We start from the raw sequence: 20,965 nt of genomic DNA, 5'->3' as shown, positions 1-20,965 counted from the left end.
TTTTTTTGCAGTTTTTGGCCAGGGCTGGTTTTGAACTTGCCACCTCTGACATATGGGGCCGGTGCCCTACTCCTTTGAGCCACAGGCGCCGCCCAAGCAATTCTCTCATCTCAGCCTCACAAGTAGCTGGGACTACAGGCACCTGCCACAACACCTGGCTATTTTTGTTGTTGTTGTTGCAGTTGTCATTGTTGTCTAGCTGGCCCAGGTTGGGTTCGAACCCACCAGCCTCAGTGCATGTGGCCGGCCCCCTACCCACTGAGCTACGGGTGCCACCCCAGTATTAGTTTTCCAATGCTATGTAACAAATTGCCCCAAATTTAGCAGCTTAAAATACCACACACTCATTATCTGACAGTCAGTGGTGTCACGAACCCAGATATGGCTTAGCTGGGTCCTCTGCTTTAGGGCCTGTCATGAAGCTGCAAATCAAGGTGATACTCAGATCTCATCTGAAAACTTAACTGGGGAGATATCTGCTTCCAAGCTCACTAACATCATTGTTAGAAGATTCAATTCCTCCATGACTGTTGGCTAGAGAAATAAGTTCCTTGCTGTGTTGTCTCCAGCATAGCAGCTTGCATCATCAAAGCCAACATGAGACAGGAAGTGTGCTAGCAAGGTGGAAATCACAATCCTTTCTAACCTAATCACAAAAGTGACATTCCATCACATTTCCATGTTATATAGGTTATAATCGAGTTCCAAGGTTCAGTCCACCTTCCAAGGGAATAAATTACACAAGTTTGAGTACCAACAGGTAGATATCACTGGAGCCACCTTAGAGGCTGGCTACTGTACCATCATTGTCACCCTCAGCAGCACACACCTGAATGGCATCCATGTGACCTCTCCCCCAAGATAACTGGCAGGCAGAGTGAGGGTTGGAGATAGGTAAGAGATCTCTAGCATTAACCTTCTCCTTTCCTTACTCCCAAGGCCTTGCTGGAAAAAAAAAAAAACAGCCAAGTGGTATCACAGAAGCAAAAACCTGTAGCCCTAACCCTCCCCACGTGGTGGAGGGTATGATTCATTCCTCTTTACTTGTGACAACTGGCTCTTCAGGCACACTTCAAGTATCTAGAAACCTCTTATACCCATCCCTTAGGTAAGAAAAAAATTACTTTTCTATGTCAAGCTGCTTCAGCCTGGACACTATTCCCAGCCTTCCATTAGTATGGGAACCTACAAGTGTCTTCATTTTTGCAGCCACTGCTCTCTTCTATTTCCTCATATGTGTGAGTCCATAAGGTTTTCAAAAAAATTAAGATATTTTAGAGTCCTTGATAGTTCACCCATCCTTCTGTTTATTATTGATTGAGCTCCTATTATGTGTCAGATACTGTGATAATTCTTTTGTGATATAAAGGGCATGAGACATAGATGCTTTATTTACTCAAACATTCAACGATGTTTGAACATCTATTCTGCCCATGGTGCTAATAAAGGGAACAGCCCATTTTTAAAGCAGCACAACAAACTCTTGATTCTACTGGCTATAATACCTTTTTACTGAGATCCTCATGACACAACATCTTGAATAGTTTTTTTATAGTCGCTCTCCTCACTTTTTTCAACTGTTTCTCAATATATTGATTTGTGTATTGGACTTTCCATTTGGGCTTTTACACAATTCTTCGCAGACATGTTCTTACTAGGTTACTAGGAGCTTGGTGTTGTCAAACCAAGAATTGATTCTCTTCCCAATGTTCAAGGCCTCAGCAGCACCCAACACGGTTGGCCACCATCTCCTTGAAGCTCTTTCTTCACATGACTTTCACAATGCCCCTGGGTCCTCATTTTCCTCCTGCCTGCCACCACTGCTGCTCAGAATCTTACTTGACACCTCTTTCCCTGTTTAATGTCTAAATGACATGTCTGTCCAAGGATTCAGGTGTGAGAGGGAAGGGCTTTCCTTAAGTCCCAGGGATTGTAGGTTTGCCATACAACTCTTGTGAATAGCAGATACCCCAGATCCAGACTGTCTCACACCAACAGCTCATGTGTTCCTTTGTTGATAAAACTCTTTCTTGGGCTTACATGATAAACACACACAACACACGTACACACCCTATGTGGGCAGGTGGGTGTATAAAAGAAGCCAGTGATCTTGCACTGGAATATAGACCCACATTGTGGACTCACTGATTTCTTTACAACATGCACTTCAATAAAGAATAGGAGCATGTTGAAATCACACAGTATTTTCTTTTGCTGGCCAGTGGCCTTTGTGGGTTTTGCTGTGCTATACAGAGAAATTCTTTGTGAACTGTGATGCCAATTTGCAGTGCCCTATATGAGCCTCACCTCATGTAGCATGCCCTGACCTTCCCTGAGCATGTGGACAATCCAGTTGTTCCAGCATCATTTGTTTAAAGGACTATCCTTTTGTCTGGGCTCGGGGGCTCATGCCTGTAATCCTAGCACTCTGGGAGGCCAGTGCCTGTGGATTGTTTGTGCTCAGGAGAGCAAGACCAGCCTGAGCAAGAGAGAGAACCCGGCTTTAAAAATAGCCAGGAGTTGTGACAGGTGCCTGTAGTTTTAGCTACTCAGGAGGCTGAGGCAGGTGGATCACTTGAGCCCCAGAGTTTGAGGTTGCTATGAGCTATGATGCCACGATACTGTATAAAGGGAGAATAAAGACTCTGTCTAAAAAAGAAAAAACTACCATCCTTTTCCCCCGCTGAATTTATATTTATCCAAATACATTGACCATATGAATTTAGCCATTAACTCACACATAGGTAAACATTATCTGGAAATGGATTGTAGATCTAAATATAAGAACTAAAACAGTACACCACTTAGAAGAAAAAACATAGATAAAAATCTTCCTGACCTTGAGTTAGGCCAAAACCTAAGTTTTCCTGGTAGAAGGAAAAAATTGAAAGATAGGATTTCACTGAAATTAAAAATGTTTGTACTTCAAAAGGTATAAGTAAGAAAATGAAAAGGTAAATCACAGCCTGAGAAAAAATATTTGCAAATCATGTGTCTGATAAAGGACTAGTAGTCAGAATATAAAATGCTCTCACAGCTCAACAAAATGATAAATAACTCAGTTTAAAAATGTGAAAAATACTTGAATACACGTTTCACCCAAAAGACGGGAATAACCAGAAAGCACATTAAAAGAGGTTATCTCGTTAGGCATCAGAAAATTCCAAATCAAAACCAGCATGAGATACCACTGCTTACCCACTAGAAAGGCTATAATTAAAGAGATGGACAATAACAATTACAGGATGTGAAGAAACAATAATGTACCCAAATCTAAGCTGCTTTGCTGATGGGACATGTAGCCATCATGGAAAGTACAATAGTTTGGCAGTTTCCTAAAAAGTTAAAGATAAATGTAACCATATAACCCAGTAATTTGACTCCTGCTGTCTACCCAAGAAAAACAAAAGCATACGTCCACACAAATTCCTGCATATAAATATTCATAGCACCTTTATCCATTATAGTCCCCAAAGTGGAAACACGCCAAGTATCCATCAACTGCTGGCTACATAAACAAATGTGGCGTGTACATATAATTGAATAGTATTCAGCACCTACATTGATGGGAGAAATACTGATATGCCCTCCAGATGGACCTGGAAAGTGGATTATGCTAAGTGAAAGAAGCCAGATACTAAAGACCATACATTGTATGACTCCACTTATGATGCCCAGAGCTGACTCCACTTAGGGGCTGCCCAGAGCTGAGGAGTGGGAGTGAGGAGTGGCAGGCAATGGCCATCAAGGATCCTTTGAAAGTGATAGAAATGTTCCAAAATGGGATTGTGATGATGGTTATGCAAGTCCAAAATTTTACTCAAATAAACTTTCAAATGGGTGAATGTTATGACATGTAAATTATATCTTAGCAAAACTGTTTAAAAATAACATAAAGGTGCTATTATGGTCTTCATTGGCCTCACTGTTTATTTTATTTCTTGATTTCTTTAGGATTTTTATGCTGCTTGGTTCCACTCAGAGATTCCAAACTCTATTGGCTCTTTGGTGAAGGCAATTCCTAGCAAGACATTAGCTGGAATCTATCAGCACGCAGCACTCCTAACAGCACAGGAGTGAGTGCTCCAGTCCTGAAGGTCATGAGGGGTCTGTAAGGTGCACTCCAGCCTTCACTATGGCTGTCAAAGATCTGCCATAGTGACCTCTATCTCAGTGACCTATCAGATAGTGCTCAACAGGTCTGAACAAGACCAAGGGCCTGTAGCTGATAGCATCAAAGAGCAAGTTGCTACATTCTGATTCAGTGTCTGAATCAATTCAGTGTAGCAAGTTGCTGCACTCTGATTTAGCACTATTCTGAGATAGTGCTCAGAGGCACTACCTGTAGCTGATAGCATCAAAGAGCAAGTTGCTACACACTGATTCAGTGTGTGAATCAATTCAGTGTAGCAAGTTGCTACACTCTGATTTAGCACTATTCTGAGATAGTGCTCAGAGGCACTATCTCAGTGACCTCAGATAGTGCTCCACAGGTCTGAACAAGACCAAGGGCCTGTGGCTGATAGCATCAAAGAGCATGTTGCCACACTCTGATTCAGTGTGTCAGCCTTTCCTAAACAAGTATGTTAGACTCATTGGTAGTCAGGTTGCAAGTGGGAACAGGAAAATGTCTCCAACCGGGACTAAGGAAGGACCCAGAGTAGGGGCAAACCCAATCATTTGTAGATCATTATTCCCAACAACTGCAGAGAACCATATTCAAATGTACATGGCATGTTCACCAACATAGACCATAAAACAAGTCTCACTAAATATCCAAGGACCATAATCACACAGAATATATGTATTAAATCAGAAAGCAATTAACAATAAGATATCCAGAAAATCCCGAATTTTAGAAAATAAGCAACATTCTTCTGAGTAACAATTGAGTCAATGAAGAAATCACAAAGAAAACTTAAAAATATCTTACTCGAATTATGATAAGATAATACCTCAAAATTTTGGAGGCGCTAACATAGTACTTAGAGAGAAATTTACAGCTTTTAATGTTGACTGCTTAAACAAGGAAAGGAGTGAAATCAATTATGTAAGCTTTTATCATAAGAACCTTGAAAAAGAAGAGCAAATTAAACCCAAAGTAAATGTTAAAGTCGAAGGTGCCATAAAGAACTGGATCGAGTAGAGTTAGTAGAGATTTATTAAAGACATCTGCAAGCAGATGGGCTGTGACCAGGAATGGTATCAGGATCTCTAAGTTAGGGTAAAGAAGCTCTTTTACACGTGGCTGAGTCCTGTTTGGCCCAAGTATGACGGACGTGCAGCTCGGGAAGCAGCTGGCATGCCTATCATAGCTCAGTAGCTCAGATGTGGGATGTGGGATGCAGGGATATCGGTTGCCCTGCAAAAACCCAACAGGTCATCTGCTGAAGGCCTTGCAAAAGGTCAGAGGGTTATCTGCTGGAACCCTTCTGCAATCTGAAAGTTACACTTTTAACAGAACCAGAAAAACAAGAATTGTATTCTTTGCTTAATGAATGTCCAGACCCACCAGAACCAAAGAAAGACGAAGAGTAAACAAGTAGAAGCCAGTGATCAAAATGAAAGAAACTCATGAAATAGACAAACGGACAAACAATCAATGCTCCATTTTTTGTACTCTTTGAACAAAACTTAATTTCAGTTTGAGTGGATATTGAAGTCTATATCTAAAATCATAGAGATCTTAGAGGAAAAATTTAAGAGACTATAGGAATAAAATAGGAATTCTGTGGAAATAAAAATCAAAAAGTGCTTGCCTCTGGGGTAGGTTGGGAAGGGGGGCAGAGGACTGACTGGAAACAGACAGGAAAGAACTTCCTGGTGAAGTAAATGTGGTCTCTGTCTTTTGGGGGATGGTACTAACGTTAGATAGGTGGGTAGAATTCCTGGTCACTTAGGAAGGACAAAAGGGGTGGTCTGCCTTGGGGCTGTCTGGGGCAATGACCCCAACTCAGAAGAAGGACAAGGGCAGCCCATCTTAGTGCTGCCCCAGATAAATCCTAGCCTTAGTAACCCACTTCACGACCACGCCTGGGGAAGGAGGACCAACCCCCACCTCTCCCACTGCTGCCATCAGGCAGCCCAGGCACTACCGGATTTGGAAAGTGAGTTAGAGTTAACCGAGTTAACTGTCATGTCACTAACTGTTCTTCACAGTGGTTCTATGGTAAAGTATGAACCATGAGGAGGGCCCACCCGGACAGTATACAAGGGAGGCCCATTTTTGGTCACATCTTGCACTGTAAACTTATATCTTACCCTTGCTCTGTAAACTTATTGTGAACTAAAATAAAAATCTTAAGCCCCCCGACCCCACCCAGCAGAGCTGACTGAACCCCCTCTTGGCCCAGGGGATCCCTAAAACTGAGTTGCTAACAATGAAAAAGGAGACCAGATATGCCTCATGGTGTCCTCTTCTTTTTAGAGATGTCCTCTGTGATTCATTAACAGGCCCCAGGCTATATGGAAGGAAGACCTACCTGTGGCTCTTAATATACACAAGCCACTTGCGTCTGGCAGGTCAGGTAGTTTGTCTCCAATGAACAGACTGTTAGAGTGGAAAGTGCTTTCAAGAACTAGGCAGAGCCACATAGAACCAGGCTGAGTATAATTAATGGAAAAGTTTTATTAAAACATCTGCATACAGATGGGCTGAGACTGAAAATGGCGTCAGCTCCGGGTTACGGTAAGGGAGTTCTTTTACATGCGGTTGAGTCCTGTTTGGTAAATGTTCAGGTGCTATTCAGAATTTGACGTATGCGCAGCGTGGGAGGTGCTGGTGTGACAGTCATAACTCAGGAACTCATGGTGTGGTATAAAGGAGAAATGTCATCTGCCAGAGGCCCCCTAAACAGCTGGAGGGTTATCTGCTGTAAATCTTCCCCTACCTGGAAGGAATGTTTAACAGAACCAGAAGAAACACCACGGCCTGTGTCTGTTTGGCACAGAACAAGCAGAAAAGTCCTATTTGCTTAGAAATGTTTTTGACCCATTGCAGATAGAGAAAAACCAACAAGTCCTATTTGCTTAATGAACGTTTAGACCAGTGTTTTTCAAACTTTTTTATCTCACAGCACACCTGAACCTATCTATAGTTAAACTTCCACGGCACACTTAAATCATAGTGGTCAAAATAAAGCCTGAAAAGAAGAACGTCCTTACTGTGGTTTGAACTTCTTTGAAAAGTAATTTAATTTATGATATTTAAAAATTTTTGCGGCACACCCAAGATCCTCTGACGGCAAGTGAGTCCCAGCACAAGGGTTGAAAATTACTTGTTTAGACCCATCGGAGGTAGAGAAAGACTAAAGAGTACTACTCTTTACTTACTGACTGTTTTAACTCCCCAGAGGTAGAGACTTAATGGGTGTTTAGACCTTCCAAAGGTAGAAAAAAAGACTAACATAGGCCCTTATCTTAACTCAAGCATTCTTTTTTGCTGACTCCTGTTAAACAAGCCTAACCCTTTCAGCCAATTGTCAGATAAAGAATCCTTAAATCGGTTTATTAATCCATTCCTGAGTTGATGGGCTTGCTGTTTTCACATCCTGGCATTATAAATTGAGCTGCAATAAACAACCTGGTGCAAATGTCTTTATAGTGTATCACAAGAATGGAAAAGCAAGTGTCCAACGTACCCAATACTGATATGACACCAGTAGATGAACTAATACATGCCCACAGGAGAGAAAAACTCAATCGAATTCAAGATGGAGGGAGGGGGAAGAAGGAAGGAGGGAGAGAGGAGAAGGGCGGAGGATGGGTGTGCTCCCACTTAATGGGCACAATCTGGCAGTATATGGCACCCTCCTGGGGAGGGGACACAACTACAACAGGGACTCTACCTAACAAATGCAAATATTGTAACCTAATTCTTTGTACCCTCAAATTAACCGAAATTTAAAAAAAAAGAAGAAAGAAAAACAATCTTTATTTTTGTTGTTGTTGTTTTTGTTTTGTTTTGTTTTGTTGGAGTTTTTTTGAGATAAGAGTTTGACTCTGTCACCTTGAGTCCTGGGTAGAGTGCTGGGGCATCATAGTTCACAGCAATCTCAAACTCTTGGGCAAAAGTGATCCTCTTGCCTCAGCCTCCCCAGTAGCTGGGACTACAAGCACCCAACACAATGACCCACTAGTTTTAGAGATAGGGGTCTCACTCCAGCTCAGGCTGGTCTCGAACTCCTGAGTTCAGACAATCCACCCATCCGAGCTCATGCAATTCACAGAATGCTAGGATTACAGGCATGAGCCACCGAGCCTCTAAGAAAAAGCATTTTTAAACCAGACCTGTCAGCCCCTTCTTTGAGATGTCCCACTTTTCCAGGCCAAACCAATGTATGCCTTCCACGCATTGATTTATGACTTTTCCTATAATTCTTCTCTCCCTAAAATGTATAAAAATACTATGACCCCGCCACCACAAGTCCATTTGCCCAAAGTTTCTTGGATGTGGCTCCAGGTCATGGTCCTCAAGTCTGGCTCAGAATAAACCTCTTTACATTATCTTACAGAGTATGGCTTCTTTTCCATTGACATTATCTTTATCTTCCTCCGTAAACTTTGCTTCATGCTTGCCTTGCTTTGGTGGGTCTGGTCATTCTTCCGCCATAAACACACCCAGACCTGAGAACGCAGACAACTTCCTGAACACTAATACTTAAATGGATGCAACTATTAACTCACGTATGGACTTGACAATGGGTTGAACTAAACACTTAAGATCTGGACAATTTAATGAATGCAAATTACATTTCAAATTTTAAAAATGGAAGAAAGATAGTGTCTTGAGCTTATGGCAGGACATTTGGGCACTTCTGGGGCACAGGCTTCAGAAGCATCGAGGGAATCCTCAGTTCAGGAAATACTGAGAGGGATTTTGCAGCCAAAGCATGGGGTGGGAGCGAATGTCCCCAAGAAGGGCCACTGAGGCCCTCTTGTGAAGTAGGACATGTAACCAGATAGCATCCCTTCCGTGATGCTCTTCCTGAAGGAACCCAGAATTCTCCAACTGGAAATCAGAATTGAGGTTTCGGATATATTGGGTGGGAAAGAAAGTCATTTCATGTAAAATTAGTGCTTGGAGCTGCCATCATGTAAATTTTCAAACTTTGCAAGACAGCAGCCACATTTTAAACAACACTCTGAGAGAGGAGATATGGATTAAAGTGATTTCTCCTCCAGTTCTATTTACTGAACAAGGTCAGCGTTCACATTGTACTTTAGGATTTCACCCAGCCTTGTTTAGGTTCAGAAATTGTGGATCCCAGGCAGGCAGTATCAGCTGAGGGGTGTCCTGTTATAGCCAAAACCACAAGTTCTTAATCACACTATGGCCTTGAAGCTGGCTTTCTCTTCCCATCCCTGAGAGGAATGAGCAATATAACTTAGAGGTCAAATTCTCTTGGGATAAGGGATCCTGGAGGAGGAATGATACTCATTAATATGTAGCAGGAGTTCAAGGTTATAAGGCTGAGCCAAAGACAACAGCATATAAAGTTCCAGTTCTGCCTTTGGGGGTATAAGCCAACAAGCACCCGGGCTCTTTTGTCCAGCTTTTAACAATCAAACAGGTTAGAGTTTTCTAGGTTTCTCTCAGCTTCTCCTGGTAATGAGAGAACATGCAATTTTTGCAAAAATAGAGTAGAAGGAACAAAAGTTGTTTTGTGAGCCTATGTGCATTTGACCTCTTTTTATGCCTCTTGCAGAGTCTCCCAATAATCAGATCTACTCTCCAGTATCTTCTGGTTCCTGGCAAGTGTTTTTTTGGTACTTGGATCAGCCATGGCTGGGTGGAGCTGCCTTGTGACAGGAGCAGGAGGGTTTCTGGGTCAGAGGATCATCCGCTTATTGATGGAAGAGAAGGATCTGCAGGAAGTCAGGGCCCTGGACAAGTTCTTCAGACCGGAATTGAAGGAGGAATTTTCTAGTAAGTGAACTCAAGCCATGGGTGTGCGGTTCCATCTTCAACCCTGAGTAGGTGTGGGGAGGGGTTCATTATCTAGCAAATTACAGAAAGTTGTAGCCAATTCAAGGCTAATCCTATCCAGGGTCATCAGAAAGGAATTACAGACGGCACAGTACAAAAGATACTGGACTGAGGGTCAGGAGACTAGATTCTGGCTCTGACCCCAGAACCAGGGACCACCTTCGCCACCATGCCTCTTTCTCATCTAGAAAACTTTACACTTGTTCTCTTCTTATCTAAAACTCTTTAATATTCTGAAGACTTTTATCTTGGCAATCGCTGTAAAACGCCAGAAAAGGACCATTAACCTGGAGACCTTCCCTGATTCTCTTGATTGCCCTGGGTTGGATTTGGTTTGGTTTTGTGACTCATTTAGCATTGTCAGTAAAGGTGAAATAAGAGGAAGTGAAGGTAAAGATGAGGGGGCGGGGGGTGAGAGGGGAGAGAGAGAGACAGAGAGAGAGCACCTGTGCACACAAATGCAAGTGCACGGTCGGAGCCAGGGACCGAGTGAGAGGGCACATGGGCCCGGACAGGCCAGAGCTGGACAGCTGGAGCATCTCTTTTTTATCATTTGTCTGTCCCTCATCACCACGGGGAATATGACAGCAGCATTTGCTAGAGCAGCTTATTATTCGTTTTCCAAGTTACCGTCCCTGGTACAAACACAAAAGCTGTATTGGAAGGATAGTTGAGTGCTCAAAATAACCATGTGAGGAGGGTAGGAAAGGGGTGACACCCATCTGAACAATGAGCACATGAGAGCCCAGAAAAGTAAAGGGCCTTCCCAGGTCATCTGACTAGTGGGTAGCAGAACTCAGACAAGAGCTCCACCCCAAAGGCCCCATAACGTGGCCCCAGGGCTGCTACTCTGCAAAGAGTCTTCAGTCTGTACCCCTGCCTCCTGCCTGTGTGCACCAAACCAAGTCCCTGCCCTCCTCCCTAACTGGGAGGGGACTGGGTGTCCACATGCGGGCCCTGCTGCCCAGAGGGTCCTGCCCCGCACACACGAGGCCTCCAGAGAGAACTCCAGGACTGCGCTGAGCTCTCTACTCTTCCTCTGCTCTTCTCTGACTTCCTCCACCCTCTGCTTTATTTATTTATTTATTATTTATTTACTTTGAGACAGAGTCTCACTCTGTTGCCCACACTAGAGTGCTGTGGCATCAACCTAGCAGACAGCAACCTCAAAATCCTGGCTCTAAAGGATCCTCCTGCCTCAATCTCCAAAGCAGCTGGGACTATAGGCACCCACCACAATGCTGGGCTAATTTTACTATTTTTAGTGGAGACAAGCTCTTGCTCTTGCTTAGGCTGGTCTCAAACTCCTGAGCTCAAGGGATCCTCCTACCTCAGGCTCCCAGAGTGCTGGGGTTACAGGCATGAGCTACAGCATCTGACTCCCACCCTCTGCTTTAACAGTGTCTTTGGTAAACAAATGTTAATATACCATCAGCGTGTTTGTAATCCTTGTGTCTCTGCAGTGCAGTCGAACCTCTCTCTGTTGATTGATCCTGCAAGGGATGATAACGAACTGGTCAACATGGAGAGGTGGCCAGCAGAATGGCCTAGGCCTCCTGTACTAATACATGTGGGGCACGGCCAGACTAAGAAAGGCAGGTCAACTGAGGGCTGTTATCAACGTAGGCAGGTGGGCCACTATGGAGATTCTATGGTATTTGAAATCTAACATCTGATATCAGAAAAATGCAATGCTCAGCCTAGAGGCGTAGTTCACCTATTGTGAAAATGCAGGGGCTGTCAGGGATGGGCAAGGGCCTGTGTCAGGATGATACCGAGAACGCTTACAATGTTTTTGCTGTGCCAGGCACTGTGCTAAATGTGGGTTGACTCACTTGCTCCTCATGACAACCCTACAAAATAGTCAATATCATTCCCCGCCTTGTTTACAGATAAGGAAACAGGCACAGAGAAGTTAATGAACTTGTCCAAGGCCCTGTAGCTAGAGGGTAGATCTCGGGCAGTTTGGAGGCAGCATCTGTGCTCTTAACTGGTAGTTTGTCTCATAGCTTCTCTGGGCCTTCTTCCAAACCAGCTCACATCATAAAAGCAATTATATATTCAATCTACATAAAACATTTGTCAAGTCCACAGTGCGTTGGAGAAGGAGGGAGCTGGGGTTCTACTGCCGAAACATCCAAAGTGCCCTCTCCTGTTCTCGCTAGAGCCCAGTGAGGCAGGATGGGAGTCCTTTTTGCTTGGCTCTGGCCTTCCGTGCTTCCACACAATCCTTCCGTCAATCTGAAGTCAGCAGAGAAGGACAGCAGAGGAAGGCAGGAGGGATGGCGGAGATGGGGGGACAGCCAGAGAGAATTCCACCCACCTCCTTCCCAGCAGTCTTACCCTGCCATCCCCTACTCCAGGGCCTTCTTGGAGTTGCTGGTCAGTGGGAAGGGACTGGGAGTCGACAAAATTTGGCAGAGACTTAAGGAGAGCAAACATTTCCTTCCATTAGAAGGAATTTCTCTAGCCCCAAATTTTTCTCTCACTGTTTGGACTTCATTGCCAATTTCAGTTAAATTGGTTTATCCTTATTTGGACTCAGAAAAGGGGATTCCAAATAGCCCCTCCTGTGCTTGGGGTTCAGGGGAAAGTGAACAAAGCTTGCAGGCAGTGGGGCAGGTTTGAGCCTTCACTGGAAGTATGACCTTAGATCTGTTCCTTAATGTCTCTGAGCCTCAGTTTTCTCATCTGTAAAGTGAGAATCAGAACATCTACTTACAAGCTAGCTGTAAACGGGACTAAGCAACTATGAAAGCTGTGTGCCAATAACAAAGCACAAACAAACACAGGGTTTTACCCAAACTCTGCGTAGCACGGAGTTCATTTCAGGGACTGGTTTGAGGTGATAAGGTTACTGGCAGTGTCACTTCCTATGGATTTGGGGGGAGCCTGCAATCATTGATGTTTTAGCTACTACCCTCAGCTAGATAGCTGGAATGTTAGTCCCTTGGTGGCTGACACGTTTTCAGCACTGAAACCTACTTTTGATAGTATCTGACAGCTGAAAAGAGCTTTTCAATGATATTCATTATTTGTAACCTGAGCAACAGTGAGACCCTGCCTCTACAAAAAAATAGAAAATTAGCAGAGACTGGTAGTGGGCACCTATAGTCCCAGCTACTCAGGAGGCTGAAGCAGGAGGATCACTTGAACCCAGGAGTGTGAGGTTGCTGTGAGCTGTGATGATGGCATCATATTCTAGCCTGGGCAACAGAGTAATACCTTATCTAAACAACAACAACATCAACAAAAATCCTGTGAACCCATCCCAAACTTCCTGTTGATGGCTCCACTCTCCCTGTCATTGCCCAAGCAGGAAACACTAGGGCCAATTTTGAATTCTTTTCCTCTCAATCCAGATCAAGTATAATGTCGGAAATTCAAACCTTACTTATCTCTCCCCTCCTCTGCCTCTGGGCTGGACCTTGGTTCCAGTCCTCCTCATCTGAATTTTGGCATGGACATCCTGAGTAATCTCTTGGTTGTTTTGCTTTCTCTTACACCCCACATACCAGTCTGTCCCCTGAAGCCAGCGTTAGCTTTCCACGCCACAATTCCACGTGTGTTTCTTTTCTTATTCCAAATCCGTATATGAATCTCATTTCCTATAGACATGAATTCAAAGTCTTTTATATCCATCTCTCCACAATCATCCTCATCTTCTTCATGAATTTGATGAACTTCCCATGACTCTCCTTGATGATTTTTATGTTCCAGGCTCATCTGATAGCTTATTGCTCCAATTCTTTTTCTAGAATGAGACAGATGTTTGCTCTTTCCCGATAAATGGCACACATTCTGATGACTGGTGACAGTTACTTTCCTTTATTGCTCCTCCCCACCATACCCCTACTCTAACTGTCCTTGAAGACCGAGGCCAACACCACCTTGATCAGGATCTTCCCAGCCTGGTCCAGAAAGCCTTGCAGTGACCTGACTTGTGTCCACACAGAGCTCCAGGGCAAGCCCAAGCTGACAGTGCTGGAAGGTGACATCCTGGATGTGCAGTTCCTGCGGAAAGCCTGCCAGGGCATGTCAGCCGTCATCCACTCTGCCTCTGTCATTGACTTCCTGGGTACCATTCAGAGAGAGCTCATCATGAACGTCAATCTGAAAGGTATGTGGGAATAGTAGCCCAGGGAGGAGAGGCCAGGAAGGGACGAGAAGCCCCAGCAGCACTGGACACCGGCCGTGCCTCGTGCTGAGTGCCCTGCGCATCACTGCCAGCCATGGGGCTCAGGCCGTTAGCCTGGATGAGGAAGCCAGGGCTGAGAAAGGTGAAATCATTTATCCAAGGCCTACAGACGGTAAGTAAGAGAGTTAGAGTTTACGCTTACACAGTGTGGTTCCAAACACCGCAAAAGTACTTTCTATCATGGCTCCAATCCAAAGTCAGCTAAGCTCTGACTTCAGTCTCTTGATATCCAGCCAACTCTTGCCCCCTGGGCCAAAACCAGACCTTACAGGTATCTCCTTAGTTATCACTTTAAATCCTGTGTGTAGGCTAATGAGAATATCCAATACCTCCCTGCCCACTCAGACAAGGAATCCTCTCAAGACAACTAGCCAAGCTGACTCGCAGAGGCTGCCAGGACAAAATTCTCCAGCACTTGGCTTCCCACGATATTTTAACAATGATACTTTCCAATTACCCCAAATACCATCTTTTTAGCTCACCACTGAGTCTACTTTTTTTTCTTTTTTTTTGACACAGAGTCTCACTCTGTTGCCCTGAGTTGAGTGCCATGGCGTCATAGCTCAGAGCAACCTCAAACTCTTGGGCTCAAGCAATCTTCTTTCCCCACCCTCCTGAGTACCTGGGTCTTAGAGACACCTGCCATAATACCTGGCTAGTCTTTCTATTTTTAGTAGAAAAGAAAAATTTTCTATTGCTCAGCAAAATTTCTATTTGCTCAGCAAATTTTCTTTGCTCAGACTGGTCTCGAACTCTTGAACCAAGGCAACCCACCTGCCTTGGCCTCCTGGACTGCTAGGATTACATGGATGAGCCATCATGCCCCAGTCGCTGGGTTACTATTAAAGAGTAGTTTCTAGCCAGGTGCTCCAAGTACACGCTCATTATATCGTCATTCCTTACATGTTTGGCAGCTCTTTCTGAAATGTGAAATCTACTCTAAGCCCAGACAACTTCCTTAAGTTGTTTTAAGGAACTGTATCCTGTAATAGAATCCCCCAATCCCTGCAGGTTGGTCTCCTTTGCACCACAGCGCCGCAGCCCCCAGCCCATCTGTCCTCCACGCTGGCCTTCCAAATTCCATCTACTTACAGACTCCTTTTCTAAAGCAACTCATTGCTTTTGCATCTCTGGCACCATCTCAAAAAATACCTTTTCCAGTTTCCTTTTTAGAGACAGAGTCTCACTGCGTTGCCCTTGGTAGAATGCCGAGGTGCACAGCTCATAGCAACCTCCAGCTCTTAGGCTTAGGTGATTCTCTTGCCTCAGCCTCCAGAGTAGCTGGGACTACAGGCACCTGCCACAATGCCCAGCTATTTTTTGTTGTTGTTGTTGTAGTTTGGCTGGGGCCAGGTTTGAATCCACCACCCTCCATATATGAGGCCAGCACCCTGCTCACTAAGCCACAGGTGCCACCCAGTTTCTTTTTTTTTTAATTTTTATTAAATCATAGCTGTGTACATTAATGCACTTATGGGGTACAATGTGCTGGTTTTATATATAATTTGAAATACAACAAACTGGTTAACATAGCCTTCACCACACTTTCTTAATTATTGTGTTAAGACATTTATACTCTACACTTAGTAGATTTGACATGTACCCTTGTAAAATGCACCATAGGTGTGGCCCGACCAATTACCCTCCCTCCACCTATCCTGTGCCCTCCTCTTCCCCTTCATCTTGGGCTGTAGTTGGGTTATAGCTTTCATATGGAAGTGTGGATGATTATATACTGGTTTCATAGCAGAGCTGAGTACATTGGATACTTTTTCTTCCATTCTTGAGATACTTATCTAAGAAGAACATGTTCCAGCTCCATGTAAACATAAAAGAGGTAAAGTCTCCATCTTTTCCAGTTTCTACTTAGCCACACCTCTAACTACCCCTACACTGCGAGGAGGGTGCTAAGAATAACTGCTTTCTAGTTCTGAGTCTCTCTCTCTCTCATGATTCCCACTCTCCACAGCTCCCAGCAACAGGGGACATGACATGAAAGGGAAAGTGTTAGAGGCATCAGTTTACTAAAACCTTTATCACTCCCAGGTTTAAAAAATATTTCACAGTGATGGTCATTCCCCTGTCCCCCCTCCAACCCCACTCCCACCCCTGCATGTAAACAAATCCCAAATTTTCTCAGCCACTAGATTTAAAAAAAAAAAAGTGAGGCTGTCTCTCCAGAAAAAAAAATTGCACAAACACTTTAACAGGGGTAAAAATTATAAAACTAAATTTAAAAAATTTCCTTTGTCCAGAAAATCCCTTCCTTCTTGGAGGGAAGGCTCTCTGGGTTACCTCTGTGAGCTCTGAATCTGCATTTGAAGGCATTCTAGGAGGGCCGCTGGTTATCACTACCACCAGCAGAGGGCACACTCTTCTTCCCAGTTCTTCACCAGGCTCAGTCTAAAAGGCCAGTGGGCTAGAATGCTAAAAAGAAGGAAGGTTTATCACCCCTACTTTTCATAACTGAGTAAACAAGTCACAGTCAGCACTAGGGAAAGTCTTTGCAGGGAACGCACAATCAGCAGTCCGCATCTCCAGCATCTCCTCACAAATCACTATTTGCTCAATGACTTAAACAATGGCCTTTGGGACAAAGATTTTATTGATCATCAACAAAATGAGAAAAATACAAGCAATTTAGTGTGTGTTTAAGAGTGCATGCTGCCTGTATACAACTGTGTAGGGGTGTGTATGTGTGATATGAATTCTTCAACCGTCCTTGTTTGACTAAGGACTAGGACTATTCTGAAAGTGTGGCCTCCTAATTTTTTGGACTTAAAATGACCTGCCTTTAATGAAATCGTGAAAATGCAAAATATAAAGTGGCAACCCTGTGTCTTTTTCCAAAATGAAAGCACCCACAGACACACACATTTATGAACCCCAAAGTGTAGAAATTCTAGATCTCTGGGACATGAATGTCACTCTCTTTTCACTTCTGTGTTTTCCCTCTGCGTGCAGCATGGCCAGATCTCAGTGAGAGACACAGACAAACATACTGCAAATCTATCATAACCATCAGACTCCGGGATGGGGAGTGGGGAGTGGATGTCAGTGTGTGGATGTGGCTGGCCCTTCTGGTCATTTCCTGATGCTGACGACACGTTCTCGTTGAGCAGGTACCCAGCTCCTTTTGGAGGCCTGTGTCCAAGCTAGTGTGCCAATCTTCCTTTACACTAGCTCTGTGGAGGTAGCCGGGCCCAACTCCTACAAGGAGATCGTCGAGAATGGCTGTGAAGAAGAGAACCTAGAAAATACATGGTCTGCTTCATACCCATACAGCAAAAAGCTTGCAGAGAAGGCTGTGCTGGCAGCTAATGGGGAGATTCTGAAAAATGGTGGCACTTTGTACACTTGTGCCTTAAGGCCCATGTATATCTATGGGGATGGAAGCCCAATCCTTTTTGGCATCATGAATAAGGCTCTAAAGAACAACAGGGTCCTGAGTCATGATGGTAAATTCTCCATAGCCAACCCAGTCTATGTTGGCAATGTGGCCTGGGCCCATATTCTGGCCTTGAGGACCCTGCGAGACCCCAAGAAGGCCACAAGCATCCAAGGACAGTTCTACTACATCTCAGATGACACACCTCACCAGAGCTATGACAACTTAAATTATACCCTGTCCAAAGAGTGGGGCTTCCGCCTGGATTCCAGATTAAAACTTCCTCTGTCTCTGCAGTACTGGATTGCCTTCCTGCTGGAAATTGTGAGCTTCCTGCTGAGTCCGATTTACAAATACCACCCCCCAACCAGCTGCCACTTATTGACACTGTCAAACAGTGTGTTCACCTTCTCATACAAGAAAGCCCAGCGAGACCTGGGGTATGAGCCGCTGTTCAGCTGGGAGGAAGCCAAGCAGAAGACCATGGCATGGATTGGTTCTCTGGTGGACCAGCACAAGGAGACTGTGAAGACAAAGACTCAGTGATCTGGGGCGCAGGGATGGGGATAGGGAGCTCGGAGGAGTGTCAGCCAAGCTCTCTCCTCCTGGCTTCATATGCAAGGTGATAAGGTCCTGCTGCTTCCCTTGTACACAATGGCTTTTTGTCTTTCCAGTGCTATCAGGAGCCTTTCCAGACACTGACCTAATCAGAAGCTTTCTGTCCTGATTGTCTGTTAATTAATCTTAGCTGCTGGTTCTGAAGGATTCAGGGCCTCTTTGAACTAGCATTTTAGATGCTAAGCATGTAGATCTCTCTCTCATCCTAAAAGCTAAAGCCTTTTTGTGCTTTAAAAACCTTCCATTCCTTCACACAGGTCAATGACACAAATAATAAATGTTTGAATGTTTAACCTGGAGGGAGGTGTGATTTTCTTTCCATTCCCAAGTGTCGCCGTCTCCAATTTAGAAAAATAGCATAGAATGGTGGGAGGTAGGGGGCAGGAGGGGAGAGTAAAGGGGGCGTAGAGTGAGCATAAAGGGAGGGTCAGGGAAGGGGAGGGAAGGGGAGCAAAGACAACCCCCACAAGGTCGCAGGCACGTGCTGGATGAGGGATGAACAGTGCCTCATTGAACCCTCACCAGAAACGCGGGGGGTGGGGACTACCACTCCCATCTTGATCATGAGGAACTTTATCCACTGTCATACTCACAGGGTAGTGGTTAGGCCAGTTACCAGGGAGACCTACTTGAGAGCCCTGTCTTTTGCACTGAACCATGAAGCCTGAACTGGCTGTGTCAGTGGTAGGACAGAGTACTGGAGCATGGCATGGGGATCCCTGGGAGAGCCCCAGCTCCTCGGTTTCTGGAGGGGAAACCTTACTCTCTAGAACCCTGGAGAACCCCTGACGGGTGTTCTTTCCAAATGGCCTTGGCAGAGGGAAGCAAAGATGCATCTGCCCTCCACCTTCCACACTGGTTTCCTTAAAGGTGTGTTGGTCATTCTGATAATTCAAACCTCATATTTCAACCTTTCAAACCACACAGTGAAGCCACACCATGGGTTCCTAGGAATGTAAAGGGAATGGGTGTTAATTTTGCTCCCCAAAATTTCCCTCCTACACAGCTCAAAAAATAGAAGTCTACTATCCCACACCTCCAGAGTTTACTCCCTCACCCTCCTCCAGCCCTCTCCCCTCTCCCTCAGGTTGTACCAGCCCCTCCCTTGCTCCTCTAAGGCCTTAGCCTCTTCCCTTCCCCTCCATCTTAATCCCTGGCCCTTTCATTCTTCTCAGTAGCCCCAGGAGAGAAGGCTAACAAAGACAAGTCTGGGGACTTAAATGATGACACTATCACCGACCAAAGAACCAACAGTGGAAAGAAACACCATCTTGGGCAGCAGGAACAGGAGCTAACGGGAGCAAGGGAGGAGGCTGCTGTGCGGGCTCGAGCGGGGAGGGGAAAGTCGCCTGCCCCTAGTCCCGGGTCTTGCCCTACTGTCTGTGTGTACGCAGCCACCACAGGAGTCACACCAGCATCAAGATGGCTTCTCCAACCCAGGGAATCTACACATCACTACTCAGCTGAATTTGGTTACCACAAAGGAGATGGTTTAAGCATTCATTCCGAAGGAAAAAGGGAAAAGTCATCTTGGCCTAGATGAGTAGGTTCCAGCACCTTCTAAACCCCATCCTGGGACAAATATGGCCAGCTATGGCCCCGGGCCAGGGGGAGGTGAGAACTGGAGAACTCCCTTCCCGCGCCTCTGGGGTAACCCCCTCACACACACAAACACACACCCCGCATATTTATGCCAAGGCCCAGGAAGGAAGGGAGGGGTGGAGTCTGGGACAAGGGCCTTTCACCCTTGTTAGCCTGGTGAAATCGCACACCCGTGAACCCACCCGGGCAGCTCTCACATGGAAGGGAAGGGGCTTCGTTTTCAATCGGCAGCGAGGGGCAAGCATAGAGGAAATAGGAGAGAGGATCGGATTGGTTGGTGGTTTCGAATAAATAAGCAATAAGGCCTCTCAATTTGAGGGGCAGCAAAGTCCCACCCCTACGGATTGGGACACAGCAGAGCCCAGGGTCCCAGCTCTCGCGGGGCAGCAGGTGGGTGCACTTCGCGCGATGCACCACACGGGGGCAGCAACTGCTCGGAAGGAATTCCGTCAATTTCGCGTGCTTTCCCTGGGCCTGGGCGACTGCGGAGCTTGCGGGAAAGGCATGAAGGAAAAGCTTCGCGGAGAAGTGGGACTTGAACTAAGCTTTGAAGGATTCGTGGGTCTTGGGTAGGAGAGCAAGGGCGGTCAGCCCAGGCAGTGGAGTGATGCGGTGCCTCTGAGTTCAGTGAGTAGGAGAGGGTGAGCATGGAGGGGCGAGAGGGGAGGCGGGCAGTGGGCAGCGAGCCGGCTGCCCCGTCCGGAGAAGGGCTTGCAGGGAGGGGCTTTCCGGGAGCTCCGGGCGCCAGGCTCAGCTGTAGGCTGGACGAGGCAGGCCAGAGGCTCATCCACCGAGGTGGGCAATGTCCTCCTGATGAAGAACTGGCAGAAACAGTGGTGGAGGGCCATTTTTATGTGAAATCTCTTGATTTCTAAATGTTGGCAACTAATTCTAAATTTAACAACAAAAAAAAAAAAACAGCGTGAAGACCAGCTCCAGGAGAAGGCAGCGTGGGCTCGGGCTCAGACTGTACCACGTGGTATTTTGTGTCTTGAAAAGTGCGTGGTAAGGTGTCAGTATCACATCTGTTCATTCTTGCGGATAGGCCCTAAGTATATATTATTGTATCATAGTCTAAACTTTTCTGTATGTTTAACATAGATTATGATTTTCTTTTTCTTTTTTTTTTTTTTTTTTTTTGAGCCCCGCGCCCCCCCCCCCCCCCCCCCCC

The 20,965-nt window shown here is 45.3% G+C and overlaps 1 protein-coding gene across 4 annotated transcripts in view; it reads left to right on the top strand.

The window, feature by feature from the left end:
- Positions 1-18,485, top strand: part of LOC100966795 (3 beta-hydroxysteroid dehydrogenase/Delta 5-->4-isomerase-like) — a 23,614-nt gene extending 5,129 nt beyond the window's left edge. For 3 of the 4 annotated variants that reach the window (XM_023515492.1, XM_023515493.1, XM_012807627.2), the window contains 3 exons: positions 9,708-9,928; positions 13,944-14,108; positions 17,309-18,485. In XM_023515492.1, coding sequence (XP_023371260.1) covers positions 9,784-9,928; positions 13,944-14,108; positions 17,309-18,120 — 1,122 coding nt within the window. In that variant the 5' untranslated portion in view covers positions 9,708-9,783 and the 3' untranslated portion in view covers positions 18,121-18,485. Of the gene's footprint in view, positions 1-949; positions 1,109-9,707; positions 9,929-13,943; positions 14,109-17,308 lie in introns of those variants that run through there. The other variant, XM_023515494.1, reaches the window with a different exon arrangement.
- Positions 18,486-20,965: the final 2,480 nt, after the last annotated feature.

Source organism: Otolemur garnettii, unplaced genomic scaffold (genome assembly GCF_000181295.1).
Source record: "Otolemur garnettii isolate 467f Iridium unplaced genomic scaffold, OtoGar3 scaffold00073, whole genome shotgun sequence".
NCBI lineage: Eukaryota > Metazoa > Chordata > Mammalia > Primates > Galagidae > Otolemur > Otolemur garnettii.
The sequence above is the reverse complement of the archived record's forward strand: the minus strand, read 5'-3'. Positions and strand labels throughout refer to the sequence as shown.